The following is a 20,461-nucleotide window of genomic DNA, read 5'->3' as shown; positions in this document are numbered from 1 at the left end:
GAGAGGAAAGGAACAGAAATAAACATGAACAAAAATAGCCTCTGAAACTGAAGAAAAAAATGAAACACAACCCTTGATAGGAAGAACACACAACCAAATAAAAGGTATGTTGGTGCAGGTAAACAGACACACAAGTGAAGGGGACATGTACCAAGGAAGGCAAATAGACCCATACATGTGGAAAAGACATGCAGATTGTGACAGGTCATGGAGGCTGCGAGGCTGAGGTTTCCCAATGAGAATGGCTCATGTAGACATGTGGGTTAACAATCATTTAGGCTGAAGGTAGGAGAATTAGTTATAACTACAGTGCTCATTATATTTTCAAGAGATTTTTTATGAGTCCTTCCTATGGTGAAAATAGCTTTGCCCCCTACTTTTGTCTTTACACAGTTTACTATTGAAAAAGACATTTCCCATGGGAACTGAGAAACTGGGTTGATCTTAGGAATTTTTTTTTTAAATCTTAAAGACTGTAGTCAATTTAATGGCTATGTTATAAAGTCCTCTGTAACTAAAAAAAAAAAAAGCCTTATCTTTATTCTTTAGAGTACTCTGATTTGCCTTTGTGGAAAAAAACAAACAAAACTTTAAAGTTACTGTATTATTTGAAATATTTACATTTTCCACTGTTGTTGGTCATTTTCCACTTTCTTGCTCCCAAGCTTCAAATCAAATCCAGAATGTAAAAAGAAAATAATCAGTGGGAAAACTTGAAAAATTTCTCATAGAAATATTAAATATTACTAACATATTTATCCCTGAGGGCACTATGCATCTATTTGACAGTATATGGTTTTATTTTGCTAGCTAATTCAAAATGCTTTTGCAACAATATGGTAGCACATGAGTTGAATTAAAATTAGCACCAAGAAAATATCTCCTGACAACATTTTAAATACATAGGGTAGGTAAGTTATTTTAAATGAGAAATTTTCACGGTTTATAATGAAGGTTTTCTAACCTTATATTAATGAAGGTTTTGTGTTAAAACTATTAATAAGCCACTATTTTAAGCTTGCATCTGATTCTTTTTTTTAAGTCACCCATATCCTTCTGGTGTTTTACGGGGTACAAGTAATCATCTATTAATACTAGCTCATTTGTTAGGGAATCCTAACTCATGGAGTCAAAGAGTGAAAAATAAATAAAAGAATTCATTCCAAAAGTTTACATTAAAATCAAGATTTAACCTGCCTTTAAAAAAGTATCTGCTGCTACTTTAAACTCTGAGAGATTCCTGATGAGAAAAGCCTTGGTTCAGTAGTCGTGGATAAAGGTGAAGTGGAAAATCATGTGGGCTCAAAACCCATTATCTTATCTTAGAGCGCAGATTTTTGACCATAATAAAAGATGTGGTAGCATGCAGCTTCCAAAAATTACAGGCCAAACTAGAACTAGCTCTTCTGAATTATCCTTGTGTCTAAAGAAAAGAAAACCAACAACTACTGAAATTTGGCCTTTGATAAGGAAGTTTCTATTGCCACTTCATTCCTTACTCATTGCAACTGCTTAAGACTCAGACTCTTTGGCCATGGATCTTTGTCAATATTTATTCTGATTAAAAGTAATTTTAAAACCTCACAATTCCTAAACTTCAGTCTAGATGTCAATGAATCACCCAGGAGACTGACAATCTAAGTACACCATAAGTAAAACTTATACCATACAATGAATAAAAACAGAAGTCACAGTGACCTATGTTGTTTTACTATTACATTTCAAGAATGAATAATTGTTTAGCCTTTCAAAAAAGATTTCCCCCTAGTTTTATAGACCTGTCCTAAAATTTTGGGAAAAAAAAATATTTAGTACATACCCGCACTCCTGAGGTGAAATGTCCTGTTCCTGACGAATCCTAAAGATGATAATGCAGTGAAATAATCCAAACAGGGGAAGTCAATCCAAAAGAGAATAGTCCAGCAAGGAAAAATATATCCAATGTTATAAGAAATCCATGGTGTGGGGGGACATAGAAAATGTTTATACAGTTAAAAACTTTAAACATCAGTCTCCACAGTAGCAAGTCCAAGTTTTAAAAATTATTTCACCACAGTGTATGCAAAAAAATTTTGATTGTGCAATGGTGAGGCACAGTAAAGAAACATTTTAATTTTAGCTTATTATGTTCCAATGCCAGTGCGTTTATTAAAAAAATACAAAACCAAAAAAAGTTAAAATCAAAATGAAATCTAGAAGTAAAGTTCCCAAAGTAAAGTGGTCTTCTATGACCTGGATTCACCATCCATAAACATGGCTGGAGGGGGGCACATTAGCCTGCTTGTAAAGATATTAAGTTCCCAATATGCTAATTTTTCTCTATTAATGTGTTCCAGTTATACAGTATAAACATTTTTTTGCTAAATTATTAGTGATGACAGAAAAGTAATAAATATAATTAATCTATATTACTATAGATTTTAAGCCAAATATTTCAATTTGTGTGTGCTAAGAAGGATCAGGCCACCGCGGATTATTCTCCATTTTGGATTGACTTCCCTGCTAAAAGATGTTTATTTGCTGACATTCTCATATCTTAGAACTCTTCAGGAAGTTGACATATCACCTCAGGAGTGCGGGCATAAACTTCCTTGTTCTACTGTGGGCTTTGCCCCCTCATACTCTTGCACCCATTACTTAGGAAAAATAAATATAGAACATTCTCTTGTTTGTGGAAAAACTCACTGGAAAAAATAAAATCCTATACCTTTGAGCACTACAAATTCAACACAATTACATCTGCAAATAGGCCCAATTCGCCCACCAAAAGCTAAACAAAAATATATACAATAAACAATACAACTAAGGGACAGTCACAGTTACAGGTGACACGTGCAGTAATGTACACCAACACCTAGGCACAACGGAGCCAAATATGCAAGGGAGGTAGTAGGGTCTATTATGTCTAGGTATTGAGAACAAAAAATGGCAGAACTCACCAGTAGCTGTGAACTCCCTTGGCTATTCTAAGAGAATTTAACATTCTTTTAGGATAGTTTCCAGTGGGGGAATTAAATATTTTGCAAAAATAATAATCCGCGGATTACTTTTAGTCTGCAGACTAAAATTTAGTACACGGATTAAAATCCGGCCCATCAGAATAAAAATCTCTCATGAACTAAAACACAACCAGGTGGACAAAAAATAGAAAACTAGACTAAAAGAACTGAGAGCACAAAATAAGACTAAACTGGGCCAACTAACAATTAGTGCGCAGACTAAATATGGCCAGCCAAGTATGCAGCAAGGCCATGGAGGTCCCAAACTCCCTGTTAAAAACTAAAAACAAAAGTAAATAAACAGAACAGAATAAAACTAAACAAAGAAAAAAAGTAATCGGAAAAAAAAAAAAAGAAAGAAAAGAAAAATGGAAAAGAACCAAAACACTGACATGAACTTTTAAAGTGATTCAAATACTACCTCACCTATGCAGCAACTCATTTTCTTAAATCGAGACAAGTATCAACTCTCATTACACATACTAATCCATAGAACAAAAGTAACAGAAAAAAATTCATTTTTTAAAAAAGAAAATCTCTTATGGTATTGAACAAATGCTAACAAGTCCTTAAATGAATTTTTCAAAACTAAACCTGCATTTAGATAACTCAAAAATGACAGAGGTAGTTTCCCTTCTACATGCCCTAGAAGGGACTTTGGCCATTAAATTTCAACCTAGTGCTTCCTGTTATGACTTAATCTTAAAACGTTTTAAAATGGCCATTTATAAGCAGTCATATACACCATTATCAAAGCCTATGGTTAAGGTTCTTGTCACAGCATCGGTTCTCAGCACTTCTATGACATTAAGCAGCCAAATAAGAACAATATGAAAATGCTTTTTTTTTTTAGGGCTGTGGACAGTGATAGCGATAATAAATAGAACACAAAACAAGTACTGTGTCTATTCTAAAACTACTCCTCATGAGTTTTCCTTACAATAAATATACAATGAGGACACTGTTTTTGGGTCACATACAAAACTTAAGTATTGCATTTTAAAAACTGTAAACTATGAATATTCCTAAAGAGCAATCTCAATACTAGCTCTGAAGTAGTATATTAATCATTGAAAATTATCTACAACGTGTAAGCCTAAAACACAAAATTAAAAGATCATGCCATGTTATCTGTTGAGTAGTTAATTATGTTAAGTAACTAAGAAAAGAAATTAAGTCTACTTAAGTGCTCATATGTAGTAAATAATTTAATAATTAATCAGTCCGCACTGTTTTTGAAAACATTCTTTGGTCGTAATTTACATGCTTTTATACAATGTTTAATGAGGCAGTGACAAACAAGGTGATTCAATTCACTCACGCTATCAAAAGCATTATAAGAATCTATTGAAAACTAACTTCCGGAGAGTCCACCTGCTAAGTAAAGCTGGTATGTTTGAGGTTATTATCTAGCAGAGTAAACACACGAACTGAATACAGTTCAAGATTACTGTTTTCTAACTTTCTCCTTAAAAGAATTCTTTCCTTAGAAACAAAGAACAAAGAATTCTTTCCTTAGTGATGACAGAGCAAGCATCTAATAAATTTCAGCTGCATTAATTAAAGGAATTACTGACTTTTCCCAACTTCTACTACTTGTAAGGTAAATTACACACATGTAGACACCAGCATTTAACTGGCAATGTCATTTTTCCCTCTAACATCATTCACTGGAGAAGTAATTTATCAAATGTCCACTTATTCAATTTAACCATCATCATTTATGAACTATTGTGTTGTCAGCAAAGTCATGATACTTTTTTGCACAGAAAAACATAGAAAAATACATCATGACTTTCCCAACACCCTAACAGTTATTGCAGTCAGGCTGGACTTCTCAAGAATATAGGAATACTCCCTTTTCACTCACACCTCCCCATCTTGAGAGATAGTCACCTAGGCTATAATTCCTCACCTTTTCTACACAGAAGCAAATAGTATTCCTTCAGCAGTCCACCTCCTCTATTTAAGGAGACTCTACCCAACAACATGCACTTAAGGATGGAGGAGGCTAGGATTGCTTAGGAAAAGAGACTGGGTTCAAGCAACTATCGACCTCAGAGATGATTAGGAAGAAGCTAAGAACTGAGTATCCTCTTTTTTTCTGGAAAAGAAAGATAGAAAAGATCAAAAAAGAGCAACTGAATAATCTGTAATCCAAACTGAGACACCTTTGAGAGCAAAGAAGCAAGCAATGAATAATTAGACAAGCACAGTAGCTGGAACACAGCATCACTCTTGTCTTTGTTTCCACAAAGAGACATCAAAAAGGTCATGAAAAAAAGGAAGTAACATACAAGTTTATTTTGGTGCAAAAATTTTTGAAATCTCTATAGAATTTTTCTTTCTTTCTTTCTTCTTCTTTTTCTTCTTTTTTTTTTTCTTTAATGCTATAGGTTGTTTGCACTCGCCAGAGAGAGACAGAGAAAAAGTGAGAAATCATTCCCCTTGGGTAATGGCCAAGATACAACCCCTTCTCCTCCATTCTCCTCTAGGGATTTTGGGAACTCATGCACATGCACACAGCATTGCAGGTCTGGGACTCAAAAGACACTGTGGCCAGATGAAATACAGCTGCCTTAACTGCCGTGCTACCGGCTATACCTATGGTTTGTTTTTTTTTTTTTTTTTTTTCTCACATATTATGCTCAATTTTTCTAAAAGCTATGAGAAATTAGAGAAGAATTTTAAATAGGAGTGATGGCATCTGTGCTTTTTAAGAAAACTAACTCCAACAGCAATCAGGAGGATGGACTGAAATGATGTAAACTGAAGGAGCAAAATCAGAAGGTAAGAGGTGGCTTTAAAAATCCTATTATACGATGATGGTCTTAACTAAGGTCAATGCAGCAGAGAGGATAATTCAGAGAACTATATTTGAGGTAGAACCTTCACAGTTATGAGAACTAAAACAATCTTTTATATATATATATAATAGTGTTTTCAAAAGAATCCTGAGAGACGACAGATAACCATTTTACAAAAGAAAAAAGCTGAGGCAAAAACAGCAGCAGTGTTTAAATAAAATCTTTACTTCCTATCAAACAGCCTGTCATTTAACCACACTTCCATGTACTAAGTGTGGAATTTAAGCTTCCTCTTTTCTTGGATCAATCTGTCTCTGTCTCATTCTCAATCTACTTTTGCATCACTTCCTTTTGCTTTCCACCTGACTTTTCTTCTTTGAAGTGTACAGCATACACCAATGTAGGTGTCCTGGACCACCCAACTCCACTCTCAATAATGGTCCATGTTTCAAAACACTGGTGTTTAATTCCTTTCCTACTTAATCTACAAGTGCTTTGTTAATTAAATAGGTAACACTGGCTATTATGTAATATACAAGGGCAATTTAACAGATTCTTAAGTCCTTAAAATTCCAGCCATACATTACACTGGGATCATCTCAGTGTTTTGTGTTTCTGCTGTATACTTGAATTTCATCTCAATGTTTCCACAGAAGATATTTTCTCACTTTTTCTTTACTTCTGCCCACTTTTTTGAGAACACCAACTCCCAATCCTGGGGATACAGCTGCACTACACTGCAACATAAGGAAGCCAAGAGTTTACATGCCCACAGCTTCAGAAAATGGGACTGGAGTGGGTTCTAACAGAAGACAGTAATAGAGGCAAAGCAATTCTTGTTTCCAGACTCCTGGTTACCTACCCTCCAAGTTCAAAACACTCTTCTCTTTTTTTTTTTTTTTTTTTTGAGAGAGATTTTCACTGTAGGGCGCGTGCGTTCGCCAGACAGACAGAGAGAGACATAGAGACAGAAAGCGAGAAATCACCCCCCAGGGGGGATGGTCACGCCGCAATCCCTTCTCCTCCATTCTCCTCTCGGGATCTTGGGCACGCACGCACACGCGCCCGGCGTGAGTTTTAAGCCACCGGGTCCGGGACACGAACCGTGGTCGACTACGTGGGAATCCAGCGACATAGCCATTACGCTAACTGCTGGTTCCCAAAACACTCTTCTCTTTAGAGAACATGATGTATGAATTTTATTGGCTGCCTACCATAAGACAGCATTTCTCAAGATGCTGTCCACTAACATATGGGAGTGGGGGAGGTTTAGTTCTCCTCTATGAATTTCAATTTTTAATTTTTATTTTGATAAAACCTTATTCTGCATCTTGATGACAAAGGAGAATCATGGAAGTTCTGTACCTGAATTTGCTTTTGTGTCTACAATCACATTAACCCCATCCTAGTTATATACACTAATGAGAAATTTACTTCATTATACGTATTACATGATGCATATGTACAAAGTAAAAGCAAAATTACATTAAATAACACTATGAGGGGACAGCAGGTAGCATGAAGATTAAGGCACTGGATTCCCACACGGCCGACCATGGTTCAAGTCCTGGAGCTGGTTGCTTGAAAGTCACACTGGGCATGTGTGTGCACATGCCCAAAATCCTAAGAGGAGAATGCAGAGCAAGGGACTGTGGTGTGTTCATCTCCCCTAGGAGGTGATTTCTCACTTTACCTCTCTCTGTCAAGCACAAATGCTCTATGGGCAAAAAAAAAAAAAAAAAAAAAAAAAAAAAAAAAAAAAAAAAAAAAAGAAAAAAAGAAAGAAAGAAAGAAAGAAAGAAATAAGGAAAGAAAGAAAAAAGAAAAAGAAAAAAAAGGAAACCTAAAAAAATACCCCAACAACAAAACACAATATGAATGAAAGGCTTATAGTAGTTTTAATAGACAAAAATGGTGGGAGAATTGAGTAATTATCCTACAAGTGATACAGGATGGAAAGCACAAATAAAAGGGCTTTATTTAGATTATTTAAGCTTGAACAGCACTAGTGTTAGATATAGACACATCAGAAATCCAAGAGGAAACAGGAAAGTTTAAAGCATACAAATTTACTAGAGCTCTTCTGCTGGATGCATCTGAATCATCATCAATCACTCTGCACATTCACACTGGCTAATACTTGCTTTAGAAAGATATAATCCAGGGGAAAAAGCAGATTATGACACACACTGATACTGGTAGTAGGCTTCAATAAAAAAAAATCACATATGGGAACTCTTAAGTGGAATCTCATCATCTCAATTTCTGCATTGTATTTTTCACATATTCTACAATAAGGGTAAAATGTGATGAATATTTAGATTAGACCAAAAAATTCCCCTCTTTCTTTGTAAAAATAACTCAGTTGTTTAAAAAAAATGTAGTAATATGGATAGGTAAAACAAAGAAAAATCACTAACAACTCTTTTCATTTAAACTACCATTAGCATTCTGAACTATTTCCCTATATTTATTCAGTACACATAATTCTTTGTTGTTCCCCTTGACATGGTTCAGAAATTATAATCGTTTCAACTTGGAATAATGTTAATGAATCCAAACTGAAACTCAGCCCCTAAATCCCAACAGGCTACCTGGGATTCTCTGGGTTTACAGCCAGGTGAGAGCTCCTAACTATAAGACCTCTGGCCCAGATTAAAAATAAACCTTGAGTGTCTGGCCCCTTGCCTAGTAGTTAAAGAAGCTGGATCCCAGATGGCTGACCACAGTTCAAATCCTGGGTCCCATGGCTTGAAAAACACAAAGGGCACATGTGAGTGGGTACCAAAAATTTTGACAGGATGGAGAAATGGACAAGAGACTGGAACATGACCACAACCCGTTGGGGGAAGTTTTTTCTCAGTCTCTGCACTCCACAAGTGCATATGCCCTCTGGCAATAAAAAAAAAATACACAAATAAATAAGCCTTGAGCACAAAGGAAAACTTTATTTCAGACTTTCCAGTGCTTAACACAAGTTTTAAAAAAGGAGGGACAACATTTTGGTCTCTTGGCCAGTAAAAGCTACAACCTATAATTTTGACCCTAAAATATGAATGATGTCTTTGATTCTAAATAGGAAATAAATAATAACAAGAGGATTTATAGAAGAGAGGTAATGAGAATGTGAGAACTTGAAGGAAAGTAACTAGAATCATAATATCGTGGTGTAAGAGAAAGGGAGGCATTTTGATTTTAGGGAGTTTAACTTAGTTCATCTATAGCCCTACCATACTTCACTTCTAACTATAAAAGTTCTATAACCAACAAATGAACTTATCATTGTACAAAGTAAAGTGTTATATGTACATTTTAAAATATAGAACATCCCTGCTTAAAATACTGCAATGTTTTGGATAATGGTTTAGTCCCCGATGTTCTATCTGTTGGAATTTGGTTGATTCCTAACAAAATAAGAAAAAAATGGGAAAAGTGGGGGAAATTTTCTAATATAATGGCACTGGGATATGGTAAGATCTTTAAAGAAAGACCTGCCTTTCATATGGGCAGGCACCTAACCAGACAAGAATGACATACGAGTCAGTGTACTGAAAGACAAAAACTAGCCTTCAATGTTGGCAGGCACCGCCATGTCTTCCCATGCACTCCCCTCTGCTCAGCCTGCAGACCAGTGACATAGCACCAGAGGCCAGTCACATGCTGGTCACGTGCCCTTGGACTTTCCAGCTACCAGAATTGTGACCATAATAAACTTTTATTCATTATAAATCACCCAGTCTCTGGTATTTCTGTTTAGCAACACACTAATGGACTAATAACTATCAGAAAGTTAACCATTTTTAACACATGATTATATAATGAGATATAAATAAATTGTGTGTAGAGGGGAGTGTATGGCATACAACTAGAAGTTTAAAAAATCTGGCATTATTTAAAAATGGATAAAGGAGCTAATAGTTCTTCGAGGACATAAAAATGGCTTAGAGGTATGTGAGAAAGTGCTCAACATCTTTAATCATAAAGGAAAGCAAATTAAAACCACTATGAGATTCAAACTCACATTTATAAGGATGACTATGATCAAAAAGACAAATGATAACAAATGTGGTGAGAGTTTGGAGAAAAGGGAACTCTAATACACTGCTTGTGGGATTACAGATTGATATAGTCATTATGGAAGACAATATGGAGGGGTCCTAAAGAAAGGAAAAATAGAACCACCATACGACCCAGTAATTGCTTTTCTGGATATATACCCAAATGAGATGAAATTGTCATCTATTAGATCTCTCCACTTCCATGTTCACTGTGGTATTATTCATAACAAGCCAAGATGAGCAAACAACCAAAATACCCATGGAGGGATAAACTGATAAAGACAACGTGGTATAACACACACACACACACACACACACACACACAGACATAGACACAATGGAATATTATTCAGCCTTTAAAACAAAGGCAGTCCTGTCATTTGCCCAACATGGATAGACCTGGAGCATGTTATATTCAGTGAAATAAGCAGACACAGAATGAAAGATACTGCATGATCTCACTTATATGTGGAATGATTAAAAAAAAAAAAAAGAGCGCTCAAGTACAGAGATAGAAAATGAAACAGGTGAGGAAGGAGGGAGAAAATGGGGAGATATAACTCATAGGATACAAAATAACAAATATACAAGATAAAGTCTTAAGGACATAATGTACAACATGAGGACTAAAGTTAATAAAATTGTAGTGTACTACAGATTCTTTGTTAAATAAACATGTTTGAGCTACTCTTGTCTCTCTCTCTCTCACACACACACACACACACTCACACACAAAGTAACTAAGTGAGGCACCAGCAGGTGGTGTGGTAGTTAAGGCATATTCTCACATGGAGGACCATAGTTCGAATCCTGTACCCAGTGGCTTGAAAGTCACATGTGGTGCATGTGTGTACGTGAGTGTGTGCTTAAAATCCCAGGAGAATGGATTGTGGCATGGCCATTCCCTCCTAGGGGGTGACTTCTCACTCTCCTTCTCACTGTCTCGATGTCTCTAGCAAGAGCATGCACCCTACAGCTAAAACCTAAAAATAAATAAATATGATGGTATATGTTAATCTGCTTCACTATAGTAATAACTGTACTATCTGTATGTATCTATATATCAATTTGTATCCTATATCATCATGTTGTACACCTCAAATATACATAATAAAATTTAAAGAAAAATAAAAGATCTGACATTAAACACACACACACACAAACACGCATACATGCATGCATGCATTCACACAAGTAATAGGTTAATCTTGGCTTTTTCGACTAACTACTGATGTAATCTTTGATAAGTCACTTGCTATCTTTGGCTAGAGCTTCTGAACCTGTAAAATGAAGAAGCTAGCAATTTACTCTAGTTATATATACTACTAAGATATTCTATTTTTTGCTGCACACTTAAATCTCAACTATCAAACTGAGGTTAAAAATGTCTTCAATAAAATCTCTTAAAATCATTCCTATTAAATATTAGAGGAAAAAAAGTCTCCTGGTAAATTAGTAGCTATGCTCTTTACAATGGGTTCCATTTAGGAACAGGCTTTTCCAATGGCTAGTGATATCTGATTAACAATCAGCTTTCAATATATACTCCCAGCAAGATTACCCTTGCTTTTTAATCCTGCTCTCAAAATACCAACAGGAAAATAAGCAAGAGAAGAAGACCACATAATATCATCTATATAAGGTCTGTGTTCTAGTAGTTTAAATAAAGAAAACATATGAAATGCACATTATCATATGCTATATGATACTAAACTATACCCCTCTATGTAAATAAAATAAATTAACTTCTGAATTTTAGGTTGTCATAATTTACATATAAGATCCTGCTCTTAGTCAAATTCTTTATTTTAATGATATAGGTACATTGTCCTTACCTTGCAAATAAAAATCCAGGCTGGGAACTCTCTACAGGAAATCAGGGGGAATGAAACTATACACTGTCAGTGAAACACTGAAGTACAACTACTTGGTGAACTTTATATGCAGAACTGCTGCACACCTGTATTTAAGTAGTTATCTGGTTTCAAAACAGTGTAGTTTAAGAGCATTGAGAAACCCAAGTATTATTTTAACTACTGTTCAATGTGCTTTAAAAAAAAAAAAATCCCCTCATTTTGACTCACCTTAGTCCAAGGATGTGCCTTAATTTGTGGGAATTTGAATTCTGTGTAGTTTGGGTTCATTTCTCTAATTTGCTCCCTTGTTGGTGTTCCCAGGACCTAGCCAAAGAAAACAAATTATTGCCAACTTTTTGAATACACTTACAAATACAATTTTATGTCTTAATTGTATTGGTTTTATTTTAAAAAATAAGAATTTTAAAAGTTAAATAAAATGTTGTTCTCTAGCAACATACAGAACTCATTAAATAAAGCAGATTTTTAAAGAGACCTTAAATTTGTAATTAACATAGATTCCATGCTATGCTATTCTAGACGAACTTCTGTGACAGTATACAAACTTCTACAGAAATAGTGTTAAATCTGGGTTACAAAAATATTACTCAAAAAGTATTTACAGGGGACAAGTAGATGGCATAATGGTTATGTTGCTGGACTCTCACGTAGTTGACCTTGGTTTGAGTCCTGTACCCCATAGCTTAAAACTCAAGCTGTGTGTGTAGGCATGGTGCCCAAAATCCTGAGAGGAGAATAGAGGAGAAGGGATTGAAGTGTGGCCATCCCCACCCACGAGGGGGAGGGAGGGTGATTTTCTCACTTTCAGTCTCTCTCTCTGTCTCTGACTCTCTGGTAAGTGCATGTGCCATACAGCAAAAATCTCCCCTAAAAAAATTATGGAAAAAAATCAGGTTGCTTTGTTCTATTCAGAAAAATATAATCTATTGCAACAATTATATTTTAAATGAGAATTTTTTATTCACTGAGTAAGGTACAGCCTAAGGCTATATTACATTAATCAGGAGAAACTTACTCAAACACTGTCATCGATGATTGTATTTGGTTAATGATCATTTATTGAATGTTCTCTGTGAACAAAGAACTATGCTAAAATCTACGAAGGATACAACCACAAGAGGTTTCTTATTACAACAAACTGTGTGTTACAAAAGTATCACTACATGGGGCCAGCAAGTGGCGTGGTTGTTAAAGGTGCTGGACTCCCACGTGGCTGACCACAGTTCAAGTCTCGGACCTGGTGGCTTGCTTTCTCACTTCCTCTCGCTCTCTCTGTCTCTCTCTGATCAAACTGAAAAATAATAATGATATAAAGTTAAATAAAATAATTCTTTTTTTTTTTGGAGAGGTTTTTGCTATAGGGCGCGTGCACTTGCCAGACAGACAGAGACAGACAGAGAGACAGAAAGTGAGAAATTACCCCCCAGGGGGGATGGTCACGCCGCAATCCCTTCTCCTCCGTTCTCCTCTCAGGATCTTGGACATGCACACACACGCGCCCGGCGTGAATTTTAAGCCACCGGGTCCGGGACGCGAACCGCAGTCGACTATGTGGGAGTCCAGCGACATAGCCATTATGCTAACTGCTGGTTCCCAATAAAATAATTCTTAAAAAAAAAATCATGTCAACAAAAGCATCACTACAATACAAGACAAAACCACACAGCACTTTCTTGCCTCTACAGCTGTACTAGGCGCTGAACAAAAAGGTAGCCAGTATGGATCTGGCTGTACAAGACAGGTAACAGGAAGAAACATTAAATACCAAAACGGAGACCTTTAAAGAAAGACATCATATAGTACACAACTTTGTAACTCAGTAGCTGCTATAAAAAAATTGTTGAAATATAATTAAGCCATTTACAATTCAAAGGTAGTTGTACAGAAAGAGATGAGTGCAAACAAGTACATGACTTATGGAGCCAACCAGTGACTAGTCAGGCATAATTCTATAATTATTCAGAACAAAGTAAGAATTTCAGTATTTTGTTGTTGCTTCTAATTCTCTAGCTTTCATTATCACTTTCAGGCCTTTATCACAATTTTAAAGTTTGTTCTTCGAAAGACAATCAAGAAAATGTAAAGGCAAATCAAGAACTGGGAAAAAATATCTACAAAACATACTCTGTAAAGGACTTGCATCTAGAATATGTAAAGAACTCTTATAATTTAAAAATAAGATAAACAACCCAACAAAAATAGAAAAAAGATAGGAAGAGACACTTCACCAAAGACAACATAGAAATGGCAAATAAGCACATTTGAAAAGATGTCAAACATCATCAATCAGTATGCTAATTAAAACAATGAGATATTCCTGCACAACCAAAGAAAGGCTAAAATTAAAAGTCTGATAATGTGTACTGTCTTGGCAAGGAGGAAGAACAACTGAAGCTCTCACTGGTGGTAGAAATATAAAATGGTAGCACTTTGGGGAACTTGGAGGTTTCTTGAAGTTAATTATATACATAAGACCTATCATTCCCTCATGTAAGTATTTACTCAAAAGAAATTAAAACACACATTATACATACACATATGTGCATAGCATCTTTTTCATAACTGCCAAAAGTAGAAACAAACAAAATGTCCATCAATAGGTCAATGAATAGACAAAAAGTGGTATATATCTACACAATGAATACTATTCAGTAATAATAATAAAAAAAGACGACATAGGTGAATCTAAAAACAATTATGCTGAGTGAAAGATGCAAGCCCAAAACAGTACTTAATGTACAATCCCATTTATATGGAATTCTAGAGAACATGCAGTTGACAGGAGGGAGATCCATGGCTGTGAAGGGCAGGAGAGAAAGAAGCACCAAGAAGCTACTGGAGGTTATGATATGTTCTCTTGATTTCATCAGTGTGTGTGTGTGTGTGTGTGTGTGTGTGTGTGTGTGTGTGTGTATATATATATAAAATATATTTCCAAACTTATAAAATTGTATACTTTATGTGCAATTTGTTACATGGCAATTATAACTGCAATAAAAAAACTTTCAGAAATTATTTAAATATTAGAATACATTCAGTTTGGATAAGATAGATGGAAAGAATATTCTGCCCATTAGTTACACTATTATTCATTGATATAAATCAAAAAGGAATCTAACTGTACATTAACTTTTGTTGATAACTTTTTTCTTTTTCTTTTTCTTTTTTTTTAAATGAGAGCAAAAACACAGGAGAAAAGAAAGGAGGCAGAAAAAGAGTTCTTTCATTTTTTTTTTTAAAGAGGTTTTTGCTATAGGGCGCATGCACTCGCCAGACAGAGAGAGACAGAGAGACAGAAAGCGAGAAATCACCCCCAAGGGGGGATGGCCATGCTGCAATCCCTTCTCCTCCATTCTCCTCTCGGGATCTTGGGCACGCAAGCACACGCGCCCGGTGTGAGCTTTAAGCCACCGGGTCCGGGACGCAAACTGCAGTTGACTACATGGGAGTCCAGCAACATAGCCATTACGCTAACTGCTGTTTGAAAAAATTCAAACAGCAAAGTTATAACAATTTTAGAGTAGAGGTCCCCACCCCAATACCATCAGATTCCACAACCAGTTCTTCATACAACCCTTTATCCATAACTGCTTTTTGATAGGGCCTTGCCATGATGGAAATCTCCTTCTCCAGCCAACCAGATAGCTAGGATCATAGATGTGCAACATACGGCCTGTTAGGTTGGGCCAGGACCCAAATCTAGGTCTCCTGTGCAACCTCAGTCATGTAGAGTAGAAGAGCCCTCTCATTTGTGTTATGACTGAACCTGTAAGATAATTCCTTGGCAAACTCCTGATTTTACAGGAAATAATAAAGTATAAAAATAACCTAAAGTATATCATTTATTGTAAGTCCTATTTCTAACACGGTTCCAGGGGAAAGCTCCCCTCTAGGGCACTGGAAACACATCTCCAGTTATACAATCTCCCAACCCTCATGTAGTACAATTCCAGTCGAACACAGAGGAGCAAGGTATCTACTATTCGAAAGGGAAATCTCCTGGTAGCTATGGATTCAGATATCAGACAAAAACTAAGGATACTTAAAATATGAAGGCTAAAAAAGGAATCTGTTATTTTTAAATACAAAGCACGCATTTATATTCAACTTCAAAGCCTTGAAAAAGGGTGTTGTGTATGTGTTTCTACATACATGTGTATAAGTAATAAGAGAGAGGGAAAGTAGGAAAGAAGAGGAACTACTAGTGAGCTTATCAATAATTCTATCCCTCCACAAGTACTTCTTCAGATTCATTTGAGTACTGAAGAAAAACAATGGCAATAATATGAATAAAAGCATATAACTACATGTCTCCAGTGATCCTATAACCTACTGAATTCATTACAAAGTATATATCCTGAGAGAAATTCTTGCACATCCGAAGCAACATTGTTTACAATAAAAAATGTGTGTGTATTCATTCTCACACCTTTTTCCCTAAATTCACTATCTTGCAGTGACTTAGATCTAAATATTTACCCAGCATTATTTAAAATTTCAAACAGGGACCAGCAGTTAGCGTAATGGCTATGTCGTTGAACTCCCATGTAGCCAACCGCAGTTCGAGTCCCAGACCTGGTGGCTTAAACTCGCGCCGGGTGCATGTGTATGTACGCCCAAGATCCCGAGAGGACAACGAAGGAGAAGGGATTGTGGCGTGGCTATCACCCTGGGGGGTGATTTATCGCTTTCCATCTGTCTGTTTCTCTCTGTCTTTCTGGTGAGCGCACACAACCTATAGCAAAAATCGCTCAAAAAAAAAAAATTTCAAACAGCAAAGTTATAACAATTTTAGAGTAGAGGTCCCCATCCCAATACCATCAGATTCCACAACCAGTTCTTCATATATCTAACCCTTTATCCATACATAAATCCCCACAATGTTCTGATGCTTTTCAAAATAAGTTGCAGATGTCAGTATACATTAGCACATACACATCATTAACCAAGGTTCAGTATTTATAACTGTATCGAAGCGTTTTGATATAGAATCTTTCTTCACTTACACTAGGGCATACATGTAGAAAGTCTCTTACAGCAATAAGAATCTGCTATGTATATAAACTTCCTTTTCTCTTTTAAATGTTATAGATACTGTATTATCCTATTTCACACATGAAGAAACCCATGGCTGACTGAGGTCTCAAAGTTCTCAAAGTTACAGGTAGTCAGTGGGAGAGAGGAGATACAAATGCATATGTAGTTGACTCCCTAAAACGGTCGAGTCGATAAAAAAGACAGAAAACAAGTTTTTTTTTAAATTTTGAAATAACCATTTTCTCAAACTTCTTTGATTATACCATAAAAAAAGATTCTTGAATCCTTTTGAGATGTATAAGATACACTAAAGGCTTAATAAGATTGTAAGTAAAAAGAGAAAGTTAAGTAGATTTATTAACTTACAAAACCACGTAATTTAAATAAAACCTACCCATGTTATAGCAATTCAGTTTAATGAAAAGAATTATCTGGGGCCAGCAAGTGGCATGGTAGTTAAGGTGCTAGACTTCCCCATGGCCAACCATGGTTCTAGACCTGGTGGCTTGCTTTCTCACTTTCACTTTTTCTCTCTCTCTCTAGTGAGAACACATGCCTTATATCAAAACTGGAATAATAATAAATAAAATAAATATTTTTAAAAAATGAAGATCTTCAACTGTTAATAAATTTAAGGCAACAGAAAAATAATATGAAGAAATAAAGGCACCTAACAAGCTAAACAAGTTCAACGAGAATAACAAATCTAAAACTTACTTTAGAATGCTTTAATATACTTTATAAAATGATCTAGCAATTTTGATAACTCACTTTTTGGGCTTCTATAGCTGTAGATGTCACTGTAAATCCCTCATTTGCCCATGCTTAGGTATATTAACAAACACAAAACACTAACAAACACGTAAGTTTCATATCATTGTGATTTTTGTCACACATGTAGTTTTTTGTTGTTGTTGTTGAGGTTTTTGCTATAGGGTGTGTGCGCTCGCCAGACAGACAGAGAGACATAGAGACAGAAAGTGAGAAATCATCCCCCAGGGAGGATGGTCACGCCGCAATCCCTTCTCCTCCATTCTCCTCTTGGGATCTTGGGCACGCACGCACACGCGCCCGGCGTGAGTTTTAAGCCACCGGGTCAGGGACGTGGACCGTGATCGACTGCGTGGGAATCCAGCGACATAGTCATTTCGCTAACTGCTGGTCCCACACATGTAGTTTTGACTAGAGTCTTAAATGGTGGGCAAATAGTATGAATGCATATATTATAAGTAATTTTAATTATAAGCAATTTTAATTGCACGGCCTAAATTGCAGGCGCTATTGCTGTTACTGAATTGCTTTGGGTATAAATACTGTACCTATATCCAACAAGGAGCTGTATCTACTTTACGTGGTCAAACGTAAACTAAAAGCTCTATTAAACATGGCCATTTTGTATAACTTTGCACCAATAGTCCAGTAAATATGAAAAGCCATGCAAGGGTTTGCACTATTTCAAAAGGGAGGGAGGGGACTGTTACGGACTTTTTATTCCTTCATATAAACGTATGTCTGTAAAACCACCTCAAAACAAACATTCATAGCAGGTTTACTCACAATAGCCAAACCCCGGACCAAGTCAAACGTTAATCTGCAGGTGAATAGATAAAAAAAACTGAGACACAGGAAATGTGCTGTCATTTCAGCAATATATATACATATACATATATATATATATACATATATATATATATATATATGTATATATATATATATATATCAGCAACTCTTATTTATGATTTTACTTTTTGTGGTAACATAGCCCCTGCATATAGCATAAAAAAGAACAAACAGGTGATAAAAGCAACATCTGCAAATCTCAAAAAAAAAGAGGGAGACAAGAGGAAAAAAAGAAGAGCCAGCTACTAAAGAAATAAGAGGAGACTTCAAAAAGTTAGTGGAAAACAAAGTGCAAGTTTATTTTGGTGCAAAATTTTTTGAAATTCATGCACAGGTTTTGTATAACATGTATTTTCCACAAACTTTTTGAAGACCCCCACATACTCCATGATTTCATGAAACTATGTGAAATTCTAGAACAGGAAAAACTAGTCTATAGTGACAGAAAGCAGATCAATGGTAACCTGGGACAGAAGATGGGAATGTGACTGCAAAGCGGCAATGAACGGGGTGACCAACATTCTAATTTGTATGGTATTATCTAGGCAAATTTGTTAGTCCTGGCAAACTGGAATATTTAGTTGTTCCAGGCAATATAAAGGAACATTTCTGGAATGATGAAAAAGTCCTAAATCTTGACCAGATTAAAGAGTCAAGATTTAAAGGGTACACATTTGTTAAAGTTCATTAAAATAACTATGTTTTATTGTATGTAGAACGAGTTAACAGATAATATTAACTTGATTTAAAAAGTAAATCTGTAATTATGTAATGTGTGTTGCCTCTATGAAATTTTTTGTTTAGCATGTGCTAAAACTTTAGCATAGTGTATTTATTTAGTTATTTATTCCTAAATTGCTAGTTCGCAGCTAGCATTAAAAGTTTCGGGGGAACCAGCAGTTAGCATAATGGCTATGTTTCTGGATTCCCACGTAGTCGACCGCGGTTCGCGTCCTGGACCCGGTGGCTTAAAACTCACGTTGGGCGCGTGTGCGTGCGTGCCCAAGATCCCTAGAGGAGAATGGAGGAGAAGGGACTGCGGCATGACCATCCCCCCCTGGGGGGTGCTTTCTCGCTTTCTGTCTCTATGTCTCTCTCTGTCTGGTGAGCGCATGCACCCTATAGTGAAAATCTCCCCCCCCCCAAAAAAAAAAGTTTCGGGACCAGCACTTGGCGTAATGGCTATGTCACTGGACTCCCATGTAGTTGATCATGGTTCGACTCCCAGACTCGGTGGCTTAAACTCACGCTGGGCGCGTGCACATGCATGCCCAAGATTCCAAGAGGTGAATGAAGGAAGAAGAGATTGTGGCATGGCCATCCCTTCTGGTGGGTGATTTCTTGCTTTCTGTCTCTCTGTCTCTCTCTTTCTGGCGAGCACACGCACCCTATAGCAAAAATCTCTCAAAAAAAAAAAAAGTTGTTTCAAAGCCCGAGGGCCAGCATGTGTTGTGGTGGTTAAGGCACCTAATCCCACATAGGTGACTGCATGGTTTGAGTCTGGAATCCAGCAGCTTGAAAAACATGTTGTGTGTGTGGCGTGTGTGTGTGTGTGTGTGTGCACGGCCCCCCAAAATCCCGAGGAGCTTACATAAGGCCATCCCCCTGGTGGGGGTAATTTCTCACTTTCTCTCTCACGGTCTCTGTTTCTCTATGAATGCATGTGCCCTATAGCAAAAAACTCAAAAAAAAAAAAAAGGAAAGAAAAGAAAAGAAAAAAGAAAAAAGCTTCAGAGTGTGTCAAACCCTAAGTCAGAAATATTTTATATACAACATGCATATTCTTTACAAAAGCAAAGGTAAAATATAATCAAGAGGTACTTTTAAAAACGTCTCAGTCTCTGGGACCAGCAGATGGCATAATGGTTACACTGTTGGACTTCTATATAGTTAACCACGGTTCAAGTCCCGGCCAGGCGGCCTAAAACTCACGCTGGGCACACATGCGTGTGCACCCAAAATCCTGAGAAGAGAATAGAGAAGGGACTGCATCATGACCATCCCCCCTGGGGGGAGATTTCTCATTTTCTGTCTCTCTTGCCTGTCCCGCAAATGCATGTGCC

At 36.4% G+C, this 20,461-nt stretch overlaps 1 protein-coding gene across 6 annotated transcripts in view; it reads right to left on the bottom strand.

Annotated features, from left to right (window-relative positions):
* The window catches only part of GSK3B (glycogen synthase kinase 3 beta), a 216,446-nt gene that overhangs the window by 41,470 nt on the left and 154,515 nt on the right, over positions 1-20,461 (bottom strand). For 3 of the 6 annotated variants that reach the window (XM_006165983.3, XM_006165986.3, XM_027767267.1), the window contains exons 8-9: positions 11,949-12,044; positions 1,820-1,858 (exon numbers count right to left, since the gene is read on the bottom strand). In XM_006165983.3, the coding sequence (XP_006166045.1) occupies positions 1,820-1,858; positions 11,949-12,044 (135 nt within the window). The remainder of the gene's footprint in view (positions 1-1,819; positions 1,859-11,948; positions 12,045-20,461) is intronic. The other 3 variants (XM_006165985.3, XM_006165987.3, XM_027767268.1) reach the window with 1 other exon arrangement.

Source organism: Tupaia chinensis, unplaced genomic scaffold (assembly GCF_000334495.1).
Source record: "Tupaia chinensis unplaced genomic scaffold, TupChi_1.0 Scaffold144135_1, whole genome shotgun sequence".
Classification (NCBI taxonomy): Eukaryota; Metazoa; Chordata; class Mammalia; order Scandentia; family Tupaiidae; genus Tupaia; species Tupaia belangeri.
This window is presented reverse-complemented; position numbering and strand designations above follow the sequence as displayed.